The sequence below is a fragment of the Lissotriton vulgaris genome, chromosome 6 (assembly GCF_964263255.1).
Source record: "Lissotriton vulgaris chromosome 6, aLisVul1.2, whole genome shotgun sequence".
Classification (NCBI taxonomy): domain Eukaryota; kingdom Metazoa; phylum Chordata; class Amphibia; order Caudata; family Salamandridae; genus Lissotriton; species Lissotriton vulgaris.
The window spans coordinates 92,965,519-92,987,041 of record NC_141694.1 but is presented as its reverse complement, the minus strand read 5'-3'; the positions used below and the strand labels follow the sequence as shown (position 1 = coordinate 92,987,041).

Below are 21,523 nucleotides of genomic sequence, written 5' to 3'. Positions count from 1 at the left end.
CTGGCAGAGTTACATAGAGACCTCAAGACGTCGGTCAGAGTGACCAGAGAAGGGAGATGTACCTGTCACTTTGAATCAGGGAGAGGGGTCAGGCAGGGATGTATCCTTGCACCCCTTCTCTTTACACTTTATATAAATGGTCTTGAGGCAGTTTTGGCTGCGTCCCACATGGATATTCCGCGTGCAGGAGAAATAAAGATCCCTGTCCTCCTGTACGCGGATGACGCCGTCCTCTTAGCACGCTCTGGAGTGGCACTGAGCAAATTACTCTCAGCTTTTGGGGATTTTATGTCCTCACTGGACATGAAAACTAACGTAGAAAAATCCCACGTAATGATAGCAGGAGCCGCAGGCAGGAAAAGAAAGACTAAAACTTTCTTTTGCTCAGGGAAGGAGGTCAGGAGAGTTCCATCTTTCCCCTACCTGGGCGTGATCTTTGACGAAAAAGGCAAGTGGGGCCCCCAGCTTTTGGCCAAAAGCAACGCAGTAGCAAGAGCGGCTGCTGGGCTGCTTGATTTTGCTAAAAAGCTTGGTGCTCGCCCCATGGAGAGCATCATAAAGGTCTACAAATCTAAATGCTTATCGGTTGCCCAATATGGCTCTGTTATCTGGGGGTACACTAATCATGAGTATGACAAAATTCAAAAAGTTGAAAATAAATTCCTGAGAACTCTGCTTTCTGTCGCCCAGTCAATTTCTACATACATAATACATACAGAGCTCGGCCTAGGCTACATTACCGACACCCTGAAGGCAGCCCCAGTTATTGGTTGGTTGAAAGTGTGGCTCAATCAGGAGCTCACTCTAAACCATCATATTTTTAAAGATTGCTTAGCCTTGGACAATGTCTATAACATTCCTTGGTTAAAATATGTCAAGACGCAGTTAACTCTAGTTGGCCGATCTGAACTTTTTTCCTCCCCACATTTGATAAATCTAGAAGACGTAAAGACAGTCAAAAATCTTTTGACTGAGCGTTATGTCCTGGAGAGGGAAGCCACAGAGTTGAACAAACACACGGTTAGGAAACATTGTACGATAATAACTGTTCCAGGTATGGAACCATATCTCTTTTCGGTACACAAACCATACCATCGTTTCCTCCTAACAAGATTTCGCCTTGATTTAATTCCTTTTATACTGGGCAATTTTAAAAAGTGGTCTAGACCTGAAAATGCTGATCCTTGTGATTGTGACCATTTTTCTATTCAAGACACAACGCACTTTATCCTGTTCTGTGGTCATTACAAAGAGAGCAGAAAAAAATTCTTGCTGCCGCTCGCCAGAGGAGACTGTGCATTGGTTTACCTGCAATTGCCTGGAGCCCCGTAGGGCAGTACAGACCGTGTTCGAGGAGCCCCGCTGGGCAGCAGAGGAAGTGCGGGGGAGCAGTGAGAAGGAGGACGGGACTGCGAGGACCAGCAGGTTGTGCGTATGTCATAGAGCACACCTGCGGCCTCTTCCCGTGTCCCCGCCCCCCCCCCTGACTGATCGTTGAAAACTCCTCGCAGCCCCCGCTTCGCGGGAGCCGCTCACCAGAGGAGACTGTGCATTGGTTTACCTGCAATTGCCTGGAGCCCCGTAGGGCAGTACAGACCGTGTTCGAGGAGCCCCGCTGGGCAGCAGAGGAAGTGCGGGGGAGCAGTGAGAAGGAGGACAGGACTGCGAGGACCAGCAGGTTGTGCGTGTGTCATCGAGCACACCTGCGGCCTCTTCCCGTGACCCTGCCCACTTTATACACAGGCAGCATAAGACTTGGAGTCATTACGCGTGTGCGGGACATCACCCGGGACAAAGCCCGGACTAAGGGCGGACCCTCTGTGGCCCTCAGAGGCCCGAGGAGACTGGACTGGGCCAGAATCCCTGGTCGTTTATTCCAGGACTATTGTGTAAGTGCTCGGGGGGTCTACTATTTTAGTAATTATAATGTCAATTGAATTACTAACCCCGGATATGGCTGGCCCTGAGAAACCTGTGAGCTTGATAAATGGGAAACTAGATAATTATTTTAAGAAATCTCTCCTGGATTCTCCAACTACCCCCACCCTTGAAGAACTTCGGGCAGAGCGACGGCGGTCGGTTGAAAGCTTAAAGAATAGACCATTCCCGGTTTCACCAGTGTTAATCAGCTCTATGGGGGATGGAACCCCTATTGAAAATATTTGTACCCCCTCGCAGGACAGCATACCTCTAATATTTAGAGAGGGAACAACTACGAGCGAACCAGAATCCTTAGGCACTACTAGTAAATTGCCAACCATTGCTACCACTCCTAGTATAACTAAATCTATTGATCTAACCAAAGCACAAATTACCCCTATCCCTAAACAACCTAAAGCTGTTAAAAATAGGGCGAAAAAAGTCACGCCAGTTAAAATTTATGGCCCTCCCCCGACCAAAAGGCGCAAAAATACTGACCTTCCAAAGAGGAAGATTAATCATGCAGACTTTGGCATTAAAAAGGACGATAGTACTAGGGGAGGACGGGTTAAAGTAACAGACAAAGGAAGGATAGTTATATCACCTATGCATCCATGCTTAACCCCCTTAATAGACCCTGTCATCTCCACTGCCGATAGCCTCCCCGCGGTTGTGTCGTTACAGGAACCTACAAATGGGGCCTTGATCGATAGCATAGAATCTATAATGAGGACCTATACACTGGCTATCGTAGATAGACTTAATAAATTAGACGATAGACTCGGGAAGATAGAACATGAACTGGGAACCAAGTTAGTGATTAATAAAGTGTTGCCTAACCCCCCTGTACAAACTCCAATTTTACCCACCTCATCAGGTATTCCTGTTATAACCACTATACCTACCTCTGTGCAGACTACTATTGTGCCTCAATCCTCAAATAATAGGAGTAAACCCACTTTGCCCCCGGCTGTAACATCTAATGGACATTCAAATAATCTTGGTCAAGCCCCAGGGAATAAAAAGAGAGAAAGAGGAAATGAGCGGCCGGTTCGAGGAAACCATAACAAGGGCCCCCTTCCAGAACTTCCACCAGACGCTGTACCCTTTGTTGTAGTCCTTACAGGGGTACCAGAGCTAGAAAAGAACAAACGGGAGGGCTATGCCCAGTTGAAAAATAAAATATCGCATTGGTTAAGTTTACACAGACCTATTGCAAAAAATGTCAATGGAGAAATCGTCCATGTCCGCCGCCTTCCGTGGCTGGGAGGAAGACCCAAAGATATTGAGGGAGACATAGTGGTCATTAATTTTAGAGACCAGAATGCCGTCCATTTTATACTTAACTGGCCTTCTGACCACGGTGGTAAAACTATTACCCCCCGTCCCCTAACATTTTTATCCTCGCTCAGTGGTGTTCCCACCCAATCATCAATCACAGCGAGCTCCCCCTCCCCTGTTATTGAGGCAAATGCTCTCAAATCCATATCGCCCACCTGTCTACAACAATGGCCCCATATTTAACAACACGCAACCACCTATAGTGGTAGACCCGTATGGGTGGAATACTGTAGGCCCAAGGTATAACTCCATAACACACAGGAGAATGGACCATCTCAAACCTTTTACACCCCTAGATACCTCCAATAGGTTTGATGTGTTTAGTGGCCTGGAAGACTGTGACTGATGCCATCGAGCCACAGGGGAGGGGGGAAAGGAACTGTGTGGAGATATAGGAGGAGACATGGGTGCAGGCACGGGGGAAAAAGGTTCAACTGTTATTAACCCACCTAATGGGTACAATGTTACTTGCAGCCCTGGGTATAATACATGTTATTCTGGGCAGCCTCATTGTAACTCAGATACTCCTACCCCGGCAAATGGAAGTACAACTCCGACCCGACTATCTGAAGACCCCGTGCCAGGGGAAGTAACCCACATCCATACCCTACCGCTACCATCTATTAAGGCTGTTAGCTTAACAGAACGGGGGTATAAGATGGCGAGTTGGAATATTGCCGGGTGGAATAATAAAATAGATCGTCTAGGATGGTTAGAATTTATAACTCAATTTGACATCTTGTGTCTGCAGGAGACTTGGGCGGCCGAAGATGTCTATCTTAATGGGTATGTCGCCTATAACTGCCTTGCTCAGCCATCGAACATGGGGAGAGCCAGTGGTGGGATGGTGATATTGCTCTCTGTGAGGTTACCGGTTCGAGTAAAAATCCACCGGACTGTTGGTCTCCACTCTCAGCTGTTATGGTTACAACACAGGAATGGGCGAAATGTTTTAGTAATAAACCATTACAACAATGTTTTTAACCACTCAAAAACAGATATGGTCGATGAACTTGAAGCAGAGGTGGAAAGGTTATATGAGCACAGTGATGTGTCTTTTGATATTTTGTGGGGTGGTGATTTCAACATTCACATGTGCCCATTTGCTGGCAAAAGGGTGTGTGGGTATGGGGGTGAGGGAGGGGAAGATCAGACCCACTTTCTACATTCGGTCTATGGGGAATCTCTAAACACTCTTATGCTTAAAATGGATTTATGCATTATGTTACCTGGCGTAGACAGCGAGGGCAAGTCAGTACCGACCTTTATTGGTAGGAACTGTGCCACCGTTATTGACTACCTCATTGTCTCCGCCAGTATCACAACCTTGTGTTCCTTACCCGTAACAGTAGATCCAGCCCTAAGTGATCATAACTGTCTAACAATGCATCTCGCCCTGTGGGGGGATAAAGTAAAGGCATTACACGGTGCAGTGACAGACGTTGTCCCACATAGACCCAATGGCCCTAGAATTAAATGGGGTAGGCAAAATGAGGAACGTTTACTATGTACCATTGTGTCTGCTTGTATAGAGGAGGTGGAATGCTGCCTCGAACCCCGAAAAGGACAATGCTGATATTCTAGCCAGTTTCGATATCATTAATAAAAATATTGCACAAATCTTAACCGGGAGAAAACCAAAGGGCCCTAGGAATAACGGGGGATGGTTTAATAGGGAATGTACTAAATCCTTACAAAGACTTAAAGTTGCCCTTAAGGGTAAACCAAGGGATAAGGAAGAAGTTAAAACCCTTAGAAGGGAATACTCTATTCATTTGAGGAATAGGAAACAGGAACTAAGGGAAGAGGCCTGGAACAACCTGACTAAGGCAGTGGAACTTAAGGATGCCAAGCTTTTCTGGTCCACTGTCAATAGTCCCTTCCTCCAAAATGAAGAAGCCCCGGTAATGTCTGCCCAGGTGTCTGAGGAACAATGGGTGGCTCATTTTACTAGTATTTTTAACCCTGAAGGACTAGATGTGGGGGTGATAGGGAGACCGTGGCTTTTATGCCCCTACCTCTTAATATCACAGTTTCTGAGGTGGATGCCGCCATCCGGGTTAGCAAGGGGGGAAAGGCGCCGGGCCCTGATGGGGTACCAGTTGACCTTTATAAAGCAGAGGTCTCCATCTGGAGCCCATTGCTAACCAAGGTTTTTAATGCAGCGGCAATGACTGCGGCCCCACAGACTTGGGGGGAATCAATCATTATCCCGGTGTATAAAAAAGGAGAGAGGGGCGAGGCAAAAAACTACCGCCCGATTTCTCTCCTCACTGCTTCCCTAAAAATTATGAGTAGGGTATTACTGGGTCGTCTGGAGGAATGGGTAGAAGATAAAGGGATCCTTGCGGATTCTCAGTATGGATTCCGCAAGGGTTTAGGCACAATAGAACAGTGCATTAATTTAGACCTAATTATAGGCAAATATACACGGGCCAAACAAGGCTCGCTGTTTCTTTGCTTCGCAGACCTGACCAGCGCCTTCGACCTGGTCGACCATGGTCTTTTGTGGTCAACCTTGCTGGACATGGGTGCCCCACAGGATCTCATCTATTTCTTGGCCCAACTCTATAGGAATCTTACGGCTAAGATACGTTACGGGCAATCGGGGGAGTGTACACCCAGTATTAAAGTAGGCTCCGGAATCAGGCAGGGATGCGTCCTTGCACCTCTTCTTTTCTCCCTTTTTATTAATGCAATAGAGTCAGAACTGCGTACCATCAGTGCGGATGCTCTGACTGCTGACGGCCTTTCCATCCCAATATTGCTTTACGCGGATGACGCGGTTCTGCTCTCACAAACCCCTCTTGGGTTGCAAAAACTTATGAATAAATTTGCAGATTTTATTAATGGGAGAAAATTAAAAATTAATAATTCAAAAACTTTTATAATGCCCTGTGGGAAGAAAATTAAAAACCTAAGGCCCTTTACAGTTATGAACCAAACTATAAAAGTGGTGGATACATTTTGTTATCTGGGTATCACTTTTAACAGTGGGGGGATGTGGACACCTGAAATGATCAATGTTAGAGCTAAAATGGCCAAGTGTTCCTTCGGCATATTTAAGTTTGCATCCAAGCTAGGCTCAAGACGGATACCAGACATGGTGTACCTATACCACCATAAATGTTTTGCTCTGGCCCTATATGGCTCAGGAGTATGGGGTCATTGTAATAACAACATGCTCCAGGTTGAGGAAAATAAATTTATCAAAAAACTCCTATGCTTACCATCATCTGCCTCAACAAAGTTGATCCATCAGGAGGTCGGACTAGAACATCTATCTGACTTGATCAAATTAAGACCCCTGTTAGTATGGAGATCTATATGGAGTAAGGAACAGACTGGTTTCACAAGAAAGATCATTTTAGACTGTCTTCACATGGATAAATGTTCCCGCATCCCCTGGCTTAACTATATTATTCGAACATTTAATGATGTTTTTAATCTTACTGTACGTGATAACCCTTCCTGTGTTCTAGATATCCCGAAGAGTGAGCTCAAACATGAATTTTTGAGGGCTAGCATGGGAAAGCGTAACGTAGCTACTGCCCAGTTCTCCACACATGTTTTTTATGACAGATATACTAAGGAAGAAATGGGGATTTCAGGATACCTTAAATTGGTTACTATTCGATCCCACCAATATGTATTGACAAGATTACGGATGGGGATTGCCCATTTGCTTGTTGCGTATCCTGTAATAAAGACCTATACTACTGCCCCCTGTCCGTGTGATGGGACTACAAAGCAAAGTACGGAGCATTTTTTATTGTTATGCCCTCTTTATCTCTACCTTCGAAAAATATATCTGAAACCGCTTTTTAAAAAATACAATGTATCCACTATTGTATCGGCTATGGGGCTTTTATTTGGACTTGATTCACAGGACATCTGCTTTTTTACTGCTGTATTTATTTTAAAATCGATATGCTTGAGGAATAGCATGCTTTTTTGATATGTGTTTAATTTAAATTTTGCTGTTTCCTCATGTTTTTACTTATGTAAGTATTTTATTTATTTATTTTATTTATAGAGTTTTGTATAGCGCGGACAAGACCCGTGGGTATCAGAGCGCTTCACATGTAAGGATAGGTTACAGACAATTATGGAGGCAATAGTAACAACAGATATACATGGGTATAAGGTCTAAGGCGATCAGCTATAAGGGGGATTATAAGTAAGAGTTATTCGGCCTATCCAATTAGTATTAGGGGGTGAGTGAGGTAGGGTTGTATAGCATAGCAGTGCAAATATCATGTGTAAATAGCATTAAGGAGTAAAAAGTATTGCCATGTATCCGGGATCCTAGGCAATAAAACAAAGTGAGGTAGAGGGTACATCGTATTGTCTGAGAGTTATGGATATCAGATCCCTGTGATTTAAGTTAGTAGTAACGTGTGTGTCCAATGTATAACATGGAATCAATCTGATAGCAGATAGTTGATCTTCAGGAAGTTCCAGTCGAGGCTGTCTCTCTTTGGTGAAGATATTCTCATCAGTAACCATTATTCTTCCCTAAGAGAGGTATTTGCTCATCATGTAGTTCTTCAGTTCGCGTTTGAATGATACCAAGTTTTTAATCTTCCTGATGTTGGGAGGTAGTGAATTCCAGACTCTGGGGGCGGCTCCTGAGAACGCTCGGTTGTAGGTCTTTTTCTTACGGAAGAAGGCTGGCCTCAGTAGCAGTTCTTTAGCGCTTCTCGTTAGTCTGTTGCTTCCTGATAGCTTAATTTTCTTGGCGAGGTATCTCGGCATGTTGTAGTGAACGGCTCTGTGGGTAATACAAGCAATCTTCATTTGAATTCTGGCTTCATAGGGTAGCCAGTTTAGCGTCTTCAGGTGAGGGGATATGTGGTCGAATTTCCTCGATCCCGTGATCAGTCTTGCAGCTGCATTGAGACAGGCTTTTAGCGGTGCTATGGATGATTTCGGTAGACCCGCTAACGTAGTGCAACCGTATTCAATCCTTGAAATAACTAGGGATTGTACAGCTAGTTTTAGGTCCGTCTTTGAGATGTATGGTTTCAATTTTCTTAGATAGTTCAGATGGAAGCGGGCACCCTTGGCCATTGAGTTTATGTGGTCTTTCATGTCAAGGTTCTCATCCAAGGTAATTCCAAGTGATTTAGCCGACTTAACTAGGGTCGGGGTGCAGTTCAGTGCTGTCACCAGTTTCGTCAGTTCCTGTACCTCGGGGCGGTTCTTTGTCGGTGAGATTAACAGGAATTCAGTTTTATGGGCATTTAGTTTCAAATGGTTCGTAGTTAACCACTGTAGAGCTCTCTTTAGTGTCTTGTTCATTAGGTCAATGTCATCTCGGGAGGCGATCTTTATGTATATTTGCGTGTCATCTGCATACATGTGATAGGGTATCTGTGATCCCCGAAGGATCTCCGTAAGAGGTTCAACATATAGGTTGAATAGATCTGGGGATAGTGTTGAACCTTGTGGGACCCCGACGGCAGTAGGACAAGGGGAAGAGGTCGCTTGATTGACCAGGAAACGTTGGGTCCCATTTTGCAGGAAAGATCTAAACCAATTCAGTACATTTCCCGACAAGCCCATCCTTTCTTGTAGCCTGGTCATCAACATTTCATGATTTACCGTGTCAAATGCAGATGACAGGTCTAGGAGAATCAGTAGGCATGCTTGATTTCTGTCTAGGGCTTGTAGGGCGTCATCCACAATGTGCAGGATCGCAGTTTCAGTACTATGCCCAGCTCTAAATCCAGATTGGCAATCGTCTAGTAGTGAGAACTTAGCAATGTGTTGACTCAGTTGGACTTGTACGCATTTCTCAATAGTTTTGGCCAATAAAGGTATGTTGGTCACTGGTCGATAGTTGTTCGGGTCAGTTGCATCCGCTGTCGGTTTTTTGATGATGGGCACAACCTGGCCTGTTTTTAGGCAGTCGGGCAGGGTCCCTTGGGTAAGTGAGGCATTTATTATGTCAGTCCAGATCGGGACTAGGTATATCGAATAAAGTATTTTTTTTTTTTTTTTTAATTGAATTCTTGCTGCCTATACTGTGCAATATGGGTTTTACTCAAGTCAAACCAGCTATGCTATTCCTGCAACTTTTACCCAATTTAAAAGTGGCATTTTATGTTGTTAGTTTTTTGGTCGCTGGTGCACGTATAAATAAGCATCGTTTTAGCACCAGGCACTCTGTCCCTGATTAATGATTTCCTCTTATATTCAAATGAATTTTTTTTTTTTTTTTAAGATTAGGGTACAATTTTATTCTTGTATAATGTGTTTTTAGGGTTTTTTATAAATTTTATAAATTTTATAAACTCTATAAATTTATAAATTCTTCTGTATGTTTTACTATGTGTGATGATGAAATGTTACCGTGTATTGCTCGTTCTTCTTTTATGATTTTAATTAATCGAATAAAAAAATTTTGAAAAAAAAAAAGAATGGTTTCCTGCTCATTATTTTCTATTCTTACCGCTCATTAACATACTTCTAAACATTAATTTTTATTGGACTTTTAAATTGAGTTATTGCCTAGATTCGAACCCTGTTCCTCAGAGCCAAAGCTGTCCGGTCTGACTGTTCCGCTAAATGATCTACTTTATTGCTGCTTCTCCGTGTGGCAGCCCCCGCTTCCCTCCCACCCTCTCATCTAAGCAGTGTCTTTTGGAGAGAGCTCTGGGCATGCGCTGAAGCAGGGATCTTCAGAAACGAAGGAGGATAGGGCATCTTTCCATTACGCTTCTTATAAAGCAGGATCCTGCAGGATGTGGCCACTGGTATTTGACCTCGAGTTTGTAGTGTAATTTTTTTCTTTCCAACTGTTACATGTTACAGTGGGCCATGGCACAAGAAGGCATCGCTGCAAGCTATGTCAAGCAGTGTGTTTTAAACTCCCCGGAGGAAAGCTTGCAGAAGTTGGTAGGATTGCCTGACTTAAATTCACCGAAGGGTGACTAAAAGTGCTCAAAATATATATTACACGCATGTCTTTTTATTATATGTACAAATATTTCAGTGTATTTTTTAAACATTTGTTAATAATATTCCCCTTCTTCTATTAAGTATATGTTAGAAGGCAAGCCTTTGCCAAACACAACTGTGAATTTAACGTTCTTATACGTACATTTCAAGTAGCTGTTAGATACAAAAAAGGAACAAGCATTTGCAATGCAATAGGTCTAGCATTTATGCGAGTTTGAGCTATTGGCATTGTAAATGACAATGCATTTTATTTATGTTTTGGTTTTTAAAACATAAATAAAAGGCATTGTCATTTACAATGCCATTAGCTTGAACTCGTGTAAACGCGAGAACTCGTGTAAATGCAAGACTTATTGCATTGCAAATGCTTGTTGACCCTTGTATGTATTTGACTATTGGGCAACCTTTGGACTTAAAATGTATCCACACAAATGCGTGCTTACTGATGTTTAGTGTTGGAACCTTATCACTTGTTCAATATCATATGCTTCATACGAATTACAATAGGAAAGAAATATCTTGGAAAACATAAAACCCCATTGGTGCAAAAGTGATTTGAACATCTTGAACTGAAAGTAAAGTCTGTGGGAGAGAACGGTCAGCAAGTACACCTGTTCTCCAGCGAGGCAATAATTGAAACCGTTGCTACAGATGTCATACTTTTAGAGGAAAACATGGAGTAAACCAGTATTTAGAATGCCATATGAACAACGTCTAAGGATTTTGCTGTAATCAAAATACATTTTAGTGAGGTTCAAATCAACAGGTAACACTATAACAGTTTTATTTTTTTTAACCTGATTCCTGAGTGCTGGGCACCTCCCGTCTTTTCAGAACTTGGGCAAACGAGCCACCCACCGCCTCTATCACCTCCGGCAAGTAAAATATGTGTAGAGTCCTGCAAAGAAATAGGCTGTAACGGTTGGTATACATATTAGACAAGGGGTTTTTACCTCTACAATTCATATACATACGAGGGGGAAGGACACTAAGGCTAAAATCCGTTTTATCCTAAAGAAAGCATTTTATGCTAGGGAAAACATTATTTGTGTTTATAACGTATGCTTGACATCACCCATGGAGCACAGTGCATTGTTTAACCTTACTTTACAGTTAGTAGCAAGCGCATATCCAGATACACCAAAAGAAACAGATGGAAATGATAAAACTGTGATTCAGAACTTTGGATTTAAAGAACTAACTTTAAAATGTCTGCTTCAGTATATATTGTTTTTATTCAGCTGTGCCGCCTTGAATCTTAAGTGAGCAGACAAAAATCCTAGGAGCCAAGTGCACAATCATGCAATTACTGGCTTAGAAGAACAAGTAGCGCTCTTCTGGTGGATACTCTCTACAAGGGCAGATTCCGCATCTTTAGTACATCCACACATGCCAAACTGAGTCCGGGAGATTTTAACACCAATACTTAGGCTTGCCAGTAGTTATGAGGATACATGTCAACATTCTTTCACCCTGAAAGGGATGATGAAGCAGCGTATAAGCGGACGTCAGTTTCATTTCCGACTCTGTCCACCCCTCGGATGTGGAGCCCACCAGTAATCAGAAGTATCAGAGTGCAGATCACTACAATGAGACCTTTTATCAAAGGAAAAGAGAGCATTTTACAGAACGGGGAGGGTGGGAGGAATTTGTAGATAGAGTATTCACCAGAAAGAGCATAAGTACTTTGTTATTCTGATAGATAACTCCTTACCGCATATTCCTTACTTTTGAAATACCTCCCAAACTGGAGGATCTATGGAATGGCTGAGACAAAAACGTCCTGCAGGACCCAACGAGCGAAAAGCCAATCCGACTGGACTCTGTTGTCAGGGCTGTTGTGCTTCATGAATGTAAGCACAGACGCCCACGTTGCGGCCTGACAGATGTCAAGGGCAAACACTACCCATGCCAATGCGGTGGTAGCATCCTTGCCCTTGATGACATGGGCCCTCAGCCCTTTCTGAGGATGCTTTCTGCCCAGTGGTTTCAGATCATTATGAAGAAGACTACACATCCTGACAGAGTAGGTTTCTTCACTGTCTTACCTTTCCTTGGCTCAGAGTATCCCATTAATAAGGGATGATCGGCAAACCGATGGTCTGTGGTGCGATCAATGTAAAAGCCATCCATTTTATCTATATATGGCGGCTGTACCACCAGGAGAGCTTGGAGTTCACACACAGGGCGAGGTGAAGGTATTGAGACCAGGAGCAAAGTCTTCAGTCAAAAGATGTAAGCGACAGCTGAGCATTGGTTCGAATGAGATGCGCACAAAGAAAGGGAGGACGAAATTAGGATCCTACTGTAGCATCACAAGGGGTTTTGAAGGAAACAAATGAGTCAAACCTTTTAGAAATCTCATTAAAACACGTGGTTTGAACAAGAATGGTTTGTTCAGTAAAATTAAAACAAGCATTTACAATGCAATAGGTCTCGCAGCATTAAAGTTTGAGTTATTGGCATTGTGTATGACAATGCGTTGCATACCATTTTTAGCAAACTTTGAATTGGTGAGCAGTGAGAGTGTGTGCAAGAGTATGCTGTTTTTGAAAGCAGTGTGGTAGAGAGTGCAGGAATTTGGGTGACCTGAGCAATGTGGATGATGCACCTCACGCACGGGGCTGACGCAGTTATTATTCACACAGCTCTGATGGTGCACCTTAGGCACGGGCTCACAGCTGTTATTCACACAGCTCTGATGATGCACCTCACGCACGGGGCTGACGCAGTTATTATTTACACAGCTTTGATGATGCACCTCAGGCACGGGCTCACAGCTGTTATTATTCACACAGCTCTGATGATGCACCTTAGGCACGGGCTCACAGCTGTTACGGTGCTTCCTTCTTTATACTGGGGGCAACCTGGCTGGATAAATGCAGTGAAGTTTCTCATTGTAAAGCCTTTGCTGCCTCAGCTGCATGTTTAAGTCTAAGCTCAGGACTAAGCTCGGGAGAGGATCCATGCAGTACAGGCCGGACCCAGATTCACTCTCACGGGCTCTCTTCCACCTGTTGCCCCGCAGCCGGAGCCCTCGGGAAGCATCACACGGGTCATGAGGTCATGAGGAGAATTCAGCCCACATCGTACAAAGTGTTCAGCAGTCGGAAAAAGATGTGCCCCTATCAGGCTGTTCTGGGGCCAAACCAGTAATAACGAGCAACACCTTCGGGTAAAGTTCACGCTATACAAATTCGCATTATATAAATAACAAGAACAGTAAAAAAAGATCGCTATTGTAAAAAAAAGGTAAAACCCATACCAGATTTGCGACCCCAGGGTGAGAGAGCGGAATGAGCAGAAGCAGGAATAGACGTGCACGTGCACTGCAGAAAACTGCCGTGGGGCGGGACTTCCGTTTCTGCTGGAAGCCCGCGCCAACGGAGTGCCCGGCCAGAGGAGCAGTGGTGTCGCGGGGCTCCCATGCCCGAGGGAGAGCCCCGCGGTGGCGGCTGAAGTCTGGAGTGAGGTGAGTGGGGCTTAGTTGAAGTGGGGGGTGTCTCTGTGCGTGGTGTGTGCGCTTGTGTGTGTGTGTGTGCGCGCGCTTTTGTGTGTGTGCGGCGGGGGGGGTGTCTCTCTGTGCGCTCGTGTGTATGCGTGCGTGTATGTGCGCTAGTGTATGTGCGTATGTGTATGTCTCTGCGTGTGTGCAAAGAAAATGAAAGCTGGCAACACTGTCGCTCTAATGAAACAAAAGAGGTCGCTGTACTGTTCCTATGGGAAATGGGGAGAGTGTTTAGCTGGCATGACCACAGATGTTAGAGTAACATCCTGGGGCATCCATTTTGTTGGATATAATGGCCTCACACACCCCGAAGGATGTCATGCTTCATCATCGGCAGTTGCTCCTCGTCGGGGAGGCGGTGCAATCCCCGACGGGCTCACCTCAAAGAGGGGCTCTTTGGCGGAGATCTTTTTCCAACTGCCTTTTGGTGAGGTGGGGGTGTGTGGACCGGGCTAGGTGTGATGATGTGTGGGGTATTAAAATGTAGCAAGGGGTACCTGAATTCAGTTTATTCTGGCGGTCCCCTGGCTGCAGTTAAAAAGAGGGGTTAGGCTCACTATGAGTCAACAAGTTAGGTCAGGTGACCCTAGATGAGGCTAAAGGTGATGAAGGTCGACATGTTTCACGCTATGGGTCTATTCACCAGCGATTCATCAGGACCGTGTATATGTGCAGTGTCAAACATGCTAGTGTCATGTATGTCTTATGTTTACCTCTGTGGGTGCTCCTATGCCTAAAGGTTGAGGACTACATGCCACATGAGGGGTCGGCGGGAATAGACATCAGGGGGAGCCCAAGGTTGAAGCTCGTTCCTCCTGTGTCCGCGCTGATAGACCTACCCTTCTCCGCCGAGCTCGACGGAGAAGGGTAGGTCTATCAGCGCGGACACTAGCATGTTTGACACTGCACATATACACGGTCCTGATGAATCGCTGGTGAATAGACCAGGGGACCGCCAGAATAAACTGAATTCAGGTACCCCTTGCTACATTTTAATACCCCACACATCATCACACCTAGCCCGGTCCACACACCCCCACCTCACCAAAAGGCAGTTGGAAAAAGATCTCCGCCAAAGAGCCCCTCTTTGAGGTGAGCCCGTCGGGGATTGCACCGCCTCCCCGACGAGGAGCAACTGCCGATGATGAAGCATGACATCCTTCGGGGTGTGTGAGGCCATTATATCCAACAAAATGGATGCCCCAGGATGTTACTCTAACATCTGTGGTCATGCCAGCTAAACACTCTCCCCATTTCCCATAGGAACAGTACAGCGACCTCTTTTGTTTCATTAGTGCATAACACGGACACAAGCTGCCACTGGACCTTCCACCTACCCTCTTGGGTGGTTAACCGTGTCCGTTGATCGATTGATCTCATCCTCTAATCTCCCTCCTTTTGATACAACACTGTCGCTCTAACAACGCACTCCCAGAGCCATCTGGACAGCAGTAAAAACGAAACAAACAAAGTGAAAGCACTGTCTCTCTAAGCACGCATTGGAAGGGAACAATAAGCTGCTCAATGGAACGCACGTTCGCGTGCGCGTGGTCCGCTCAATTCCGACTCTTTCACATGCGCGTGGCCAGTCTTGTCTCCTGGAAAGCAGAGTCGCTAACAATAGGTCTCTGGCAAGACCGCGATTTGCGCGGTTAACGCCACGAGACCTATAAAGGCTGAAAGGGGTGCCAGATGACCTTTAACTGTGCCCTGTCAAAGTTTTTGATTGGCTCGACAAGACAAACAAAATTACATCTGAAAGTTTGGCCTGTAGTCAGTGCTGCAGGTGCCCCATCAGGCAAAAAAACATGTCCCGAAACCTGGAATAAAAAGGCTTTACAGGAGGGGGTCTGGCAGCCAGGAAGAATTTCACAACTTAGGGAAGAAGATCGAACGCAGTCAACTGCCACAGCTTAATCTCCATGCATGGAGGTGCAGATTGGGTTGCTACTGTGATAGAAGGTCTTCATGAAGCAGTAGCCTGATTGGCGTAACAGATGTTCATGCTTGGACGTTCCAGGTATCACACTCTCCTTACCCAATCCAGAGCCACTAGGATTACTTGGGTCCTGTAATTCCTGATCTTCTTCCGAACACAGACAGAAAAGGCAGGGTCGGAAAAACCTACAGGAGTCCTGTATTCCACTCAATCCAGAATGCATATCAGAGTACCTTCTTGGAAATCACAACATGCAGAGGTTTTGACAGTGAGAGTTTTTGGATGGTGAAGAAAAAGATCTAGCCAGGATTCTCACAAATGCTGGAAGATCCTCTGTGCCACCTCAGAGTGTGACTACCATTCATGATTCGCCAGGTAAAGGGGGCGTGGCTTGGGCGCCGATGCGGGCAGCGGTGTGAGCGCTGAGCTCCGTCCGCGATCCCAGCTGTAATCCTGAAAATAGATCCCTTCGGCCCCCCCAAGCGCAACCGAGGGGTGGTCTGGCAGAGTGGAGCTGGCCCTGAACATTGTGGGCTCACTGGACGGCGAACTCTGATGCTGTGGAGGGATTTCCCGGGCGGCGCCGAGCGCGATCGGCGCTCTCAAAATAGCGGCTCCATCGAGCTGAGAGGAGCCTGCGGGGAGCTGTGAGTGCCGCGGACGGCTGCATTGCACTACCCCGTGGAGCGCGCTGCCCTTGGCATTGGAGCGACGGTGGAGCGCGAGATAATCGGACAACCACAGCACGGTGCCACATCGCATTGGTTGGACTGCTTTGGAGGATGACTGCCGGGCTGGGCTGCGCGGCGGATATCGAGGCCGGCGGCTGGGCCCTGAACGGAGGAGTGGGTCGGCCCTGGGAGTGGGGCACTGATGGTGGTGGCCCCTACTTGGCAGCGCTGGTGCGAGGAGACGGCCTGCACTGGCTGGCGTTTAGAGCTGATGCGCCTGGGAGCATACTGCGCGGGACCAGTGTGCCCGGAGGACTGACGGGTTGGCTTGACCCACCCTTGAGCTGTGCTAGCTGGCCGGAAACACTGGGGAAGAGGGCCAGGATTCGGGGCACCCTGAGGCCTGCACAATTGTCGGAACTTTGCCAAAGGACGCAGATGGTTGACTTCTGGAGCGGCGATCGGCAGAGAGGGATAAATAGCCCTGGGGCACGACTGGTGGCTCCCTGAGGCGAGGTTAGTGGTCAACAACTCAGGACTAATACTGGCCAGAATGGAGTGATTCTGACGGCCTGACCTGGCGCCACTGGGGGCCAGTTTTCTGGAGTTGGGCCCGCAAAGTGAGTAGAGAAGAGGTCCGGCGCAAGAGCCTGGGTTGCAACAGCAGTTGGATAGGATCCTATCCGCCATTGCGGACTTACGTGCTGCCCCACAGCAGGACATTGCCCAAGTGGCGACGGGGCTGGGCCTTCTGCGGGCAGACCACACAAAACTATTGGATCGAGTGAAACATGTAGAGGACGTGATCCAAGAGGTAGCACCTGCACAGTCCACACTGACTGCAACGATGACAAGCGCTCTGGACCGGATTGCAGCGTTGGAGAAACGTACAGAGGATGCAGAAGGAAGGAACAGACGGAACAACATTCGGGTAGTGGACCTACCAGAGAAAACAGAGGGCTCGGACATGGTGCAATTTATCGGAGGACAAGCTGAGAACGGAGGTGGCCCCTGAGGGATTGTCCGCCTTCTACATTCTTGAGCGTGCGCACTGTGTCCCTGCTAGACCCCCACAGCAGGGACGTCCTCCTCGACCGGTGGTGGCGCGCCTATTACATTTTAGAGACAGAGACTTGCTTCTTCAGAAGGCCGGCACGGATGGCCCCTACCAGGTCGGCAATAGTAAAGTCACCCTATTCCCGGACTACTCTTTTGAAACTCAGCGGCGTCCGCCAACCTTCCAAGCAGTCAAGAAGGAATTGCGAGCAGAGGGGATACAATACTCCCTGCTATTCCCGGCCAAACTCCGCACCATACTGGATGGGAAAACCTGTTTTCATGATACACCAGAGGATGCGTATACGTGGCTGGAATCTTATTGTGCTGGAAGGGATGGGCCAGAACGAGAGGCGCGGGCACTGGCCGAGGACTCGCTGCCCCGAAGATCACAGTGTATAAGAGGCCGACGGCGGGGGATGCGGAAATCATCGACCTCACAAATTGAGTTGGAGCGCAAGGGGGCATTAGCGGCAGTGTCGGCGATCTCTGGGAAACTGTTGCTGACTTCACCAAGAGGCTCAGAACCGGACAATGACAAGGACGCTTCGGAGATGGACACTTCAGCATCGGACAGCATGCATTTGCCACTGGTCACACCGGGAACGGCGGATGGCCTGATGGATGAGTAGTCTCTGTATATTATGTGAGGGAGGGGGGCCTGCTCAAAACAGCTGTGGGAAGAGTGCTTGGAGAGGAAAGTGATTATTGTGGGCTCCCTGGGGGACTAAATAGCGCTGAGATGAAACGGGCCCCGGGCTTGGCTTCAGATGGACAGTATGGACTAACGCCTAGGCCGTTGTGATATGTGGATTTATGCTTGGGGGTACGGGTTGCTGGGGGGTTCCGGGAGCGGAGGTTGGGTGTTGCACTGTATAATTATTGATTGCTTGATAGGCCCTATCCAGCCCCCACCGGATGGTCCCCAGTTAGTTGGCCTGAATGCAATTTAAGGCAATTGTTGGGCTAGTTTGGATGGGATTCACTACGTTGGTGCCTGTTCTTGGGGGGGGGGGCGATGTTGCGGGTGGGATGGGATGGTTGGGGGAAGGGGCTGGTTTGAGTGGGGAAGGGTGCCCGCCGGCGTGGCTAGGGGAGAACGGGAGGTTCCTGTGTTTTTTGCATCACTGCTATGGGTCCATTACCTGATGTGAAATGTGTGACTTGGAATGTACGGGGATTGCACTCGATGCAGCGTAGGTATAAAGACCACTCTTATTTGGTGCGTAGGGGCGCGCAGATAGCCTTCCTACAGGAGACACACTTGACTAAAACAGAGGGATTGGCTCTGCAGCGCAGTTGGCGAGGTCAGCTCTATTACACCACTTATTCAGCATTTGCGAGGGGGATGTTGATTTGGATTAGGGCCGGGGTCCCATTTCAAATGACTGATCAGCTTGTAGACTCTGAGGGCCGCTATGCAGTGGTTAGAGGACGCCTTTATGGGCGAGAGGTGACCCTCTGCAGCATCTATGCCCCTAATGTAGAGCAGGCGCCCTTCTTGGAGAATTTGTCTGTCGCCCTTGCAGATTATTTTACGAACCCGGTATTGAACGGGGGGGATTTTAACTCTATTGCGGACGGGGCCATGGACAGATCCCACCCTCCACTACCCACGGCTCCCATTCACAAACTAGCAAAAATCAGGGCCCAGTGGCAAGATCACTGGGGATTTATAGATGTTTGGCGAGCGCAGCACCCAGACGATAGAGACTATTCGTACTTCTCGGCTTTGCATGACTTGCATGTACAACTTGATGCAGTCTTGTGTAGTCATGGCCCTGGTGCCTATGGCGATTGGTAGCGAATACTTGTCGTGCACTATCTCAGACCATAATCCGTTATTGGTGAGTTTCTGTTGGGTTGCGGAGTGCCCTATTGTTCCGACCTGGAAACTGCGCCCGGAGTTATTGGAGGACCCAGCCTTTCGTGCGGAGCTGGGAGATGGGGTTGAGCAATACTTTGCGGAGAATGAAGGCACGGCCACAACAACTGCCCTGGAATGGGACGCTTTTAAAGGAGTGGTCCGCGGGATATAGATTACCAAATGGATGGGAGTGCGGAAGCTGTTGCAGGAAATCGAGACTGGGGAACATGCCCTTAGGGAGGCCAAGCGAGCCCACTCTAGCGGTTCTGAGACACGTGACATGGTCCAGACCCAGAAGGAAGCAGTGGCAGTGGTTGTGGAGCGCTTAAGGTGCTTCAACCATAGAGCTTACCTGGCCCGGGTGCATGCTGAAAGGGATAAGGTGGGCACCCTGTTGGCTTGGCTGGCCGACTCCGTCCCTAGATGCGTGCCCATATTGGCGCTGACTTCATTATCGGGACGATTAGAGTACACGCAACATCAAATAAATTATCGATTTTGATCCTTTTATGCGGATCTATATACGAGCCAATTGCAAACCGGGGAGACGGACGTGCAGGCGTTCTTGGAGAAGTTGGAGCTGCCTGCCGTTGAGGCGGAGGAGGCGGAGTCCCTTGGCCAGGACATCACACTAACTGAAATTCGCTGCGCCATTAAGCAGTTGGCGCGCAACAAAACTCCGGGCAGTGATGGGCTGCCCATCGAATTCTACTTAGCGTATATCGACCTCCTGGCTCCCAGATTGATGGCGGTGTATAAAGAGGCCAAGCAGCGGGCTGTTCTGCCGACCTCCACTAGGGATGCTGTCATCATTCCCCTCCTTAAACCTGGGAAATCTCCGACCTACCCATCCGCGTATCGGCCTCTGACTATGCTCACCACTGATTACAAAATATTGAGGCGGGTGCTGGCTACTCGACTCCTTCCCTTTATGATGCGGCTGGTTCACTCTGACCAGGCCGGCTTCATTCCAACTCGCAACACGGCAGGCAGCATACGCAGGCTGATACGACTATTGGATGGAGACTATGGAGCGGAGGGGCAGGCAGTGATCCTCTCGGTGGATATTGCCAAGGCGTTCGACAGCCTGGAATGGCCATATTTGTTCTCCGTCATGAAAGCCTTCGGGCTTGGTGAGGGATATGTCCGCTGGACTGCAATACTGTATTCATCAGCAAGTGCTAGGGTGAGGGTTGGTAGAGTCATTTTCTCTTCATACCCTGTGGGGCGTGGCACTAGACAGGGCTGCCCACTCTCCCCGCTGCTTTTTGCCCTAGCAATGGAGCCATTAGCGGCGCGTGCTAGGATGGGGAGGGCGTTCCGAGGCTTGAGACTTACTGAACGGTCGCACTATATCTCGCTATATGCAGATGATCTCCTACTGTTTCTGAGAGATGCAGGAGGAGCACTGGAGGGGGCGCGTGCTCTGTTCTGCCGGTTCGGAGATATCTCTGGTCTGCGGGTTAACTGGGCGAAGACTTGGGTATTTCCAGTAACCGGAATGTGCGACCCGCCTGCACTACCACCTGACTTGGTGTGGGAACCTAGATGTCTTCCCTACTTGGGGACGCAAGTGTATCATACTCAGGAAGATCTCCTTGAAGGCAACATAGGAAGAGCGCTAAGGGGCCTGAAGGGCAGCATGCATTTCTGGGGGACTCTACCATTGTCGGTGGCAGGCCGAGTAGCACTGTTGAAAATGGCGGCGCTTCCTCTGCTTTTATATTTTTTCTGGACCCTGCCTATACGAATACCCATCGCACTGTTTCGGCAGCTCCGCTCTGTGGTGGGGCGCTTTATCTGGGGTGCAGGGCGGCGTTGTGTAGCGTTGGATACTTTGGTGTGCCCAAGGGCTGAAGGGGGCCTGCCGTTCCTGATTTTGAATTATATTATTTAGCCGCACAATTCCAACACCGTACCCAGGCAGTGGCACAGTTGTTTTGAGGACCGGAGAGGGAGACCGGACCGGATGTGCCGCGGCATGTCCTGTCCTATGTAGTCTTGCAGCAAAGATTGCGGACTACTGGTTTATCGACTGCGGAATGCGCCCTGAGGCATTGCTGGAAGCGATACCACAATAGAATTGGTGTGCATCGACCTTATGCTCCGGAAATACCGCTGGGCATGTGCACGGCCCTACCGCATGGCGGGGATTGGTCTGCCATTGCGGAGTAGGAAGCACTGGGCTTTCAGATGCTGGGAGATCTGTTTGGAGACGGTGTACTACTGCCCTATGGCACATTGCAGGAGACTTT

The 21,523-nt window shown here is 47.7% G+C and overlaps 1 protein-coding gene across 3 annotated transcripts in view; it reads right to left on the bottom strand.

Annotated features, from left to right (window-relative positions):
• The window catches only part of LOC147706848 (exportin-5-like), a 1,626,836-nt gene that overhangs the window by 610,614 nt on the left and 994,699 nt on the right, over positions 1–21,523 (bottom strand). For all 3 annotated transcript variants that reach the window (XM_086926008.1, XM_086926006.1, XM_086926007.1), the window contains one exon: positions 11,025–11,125. In XM_086926008.1, the coding sequence (XP_086782134.1) occupies positions 11,025–11,125 (101 nt within the window). The remainder of the gene's footprint in view (positions 1–11,024; positions 11,126–21,523) is intronic.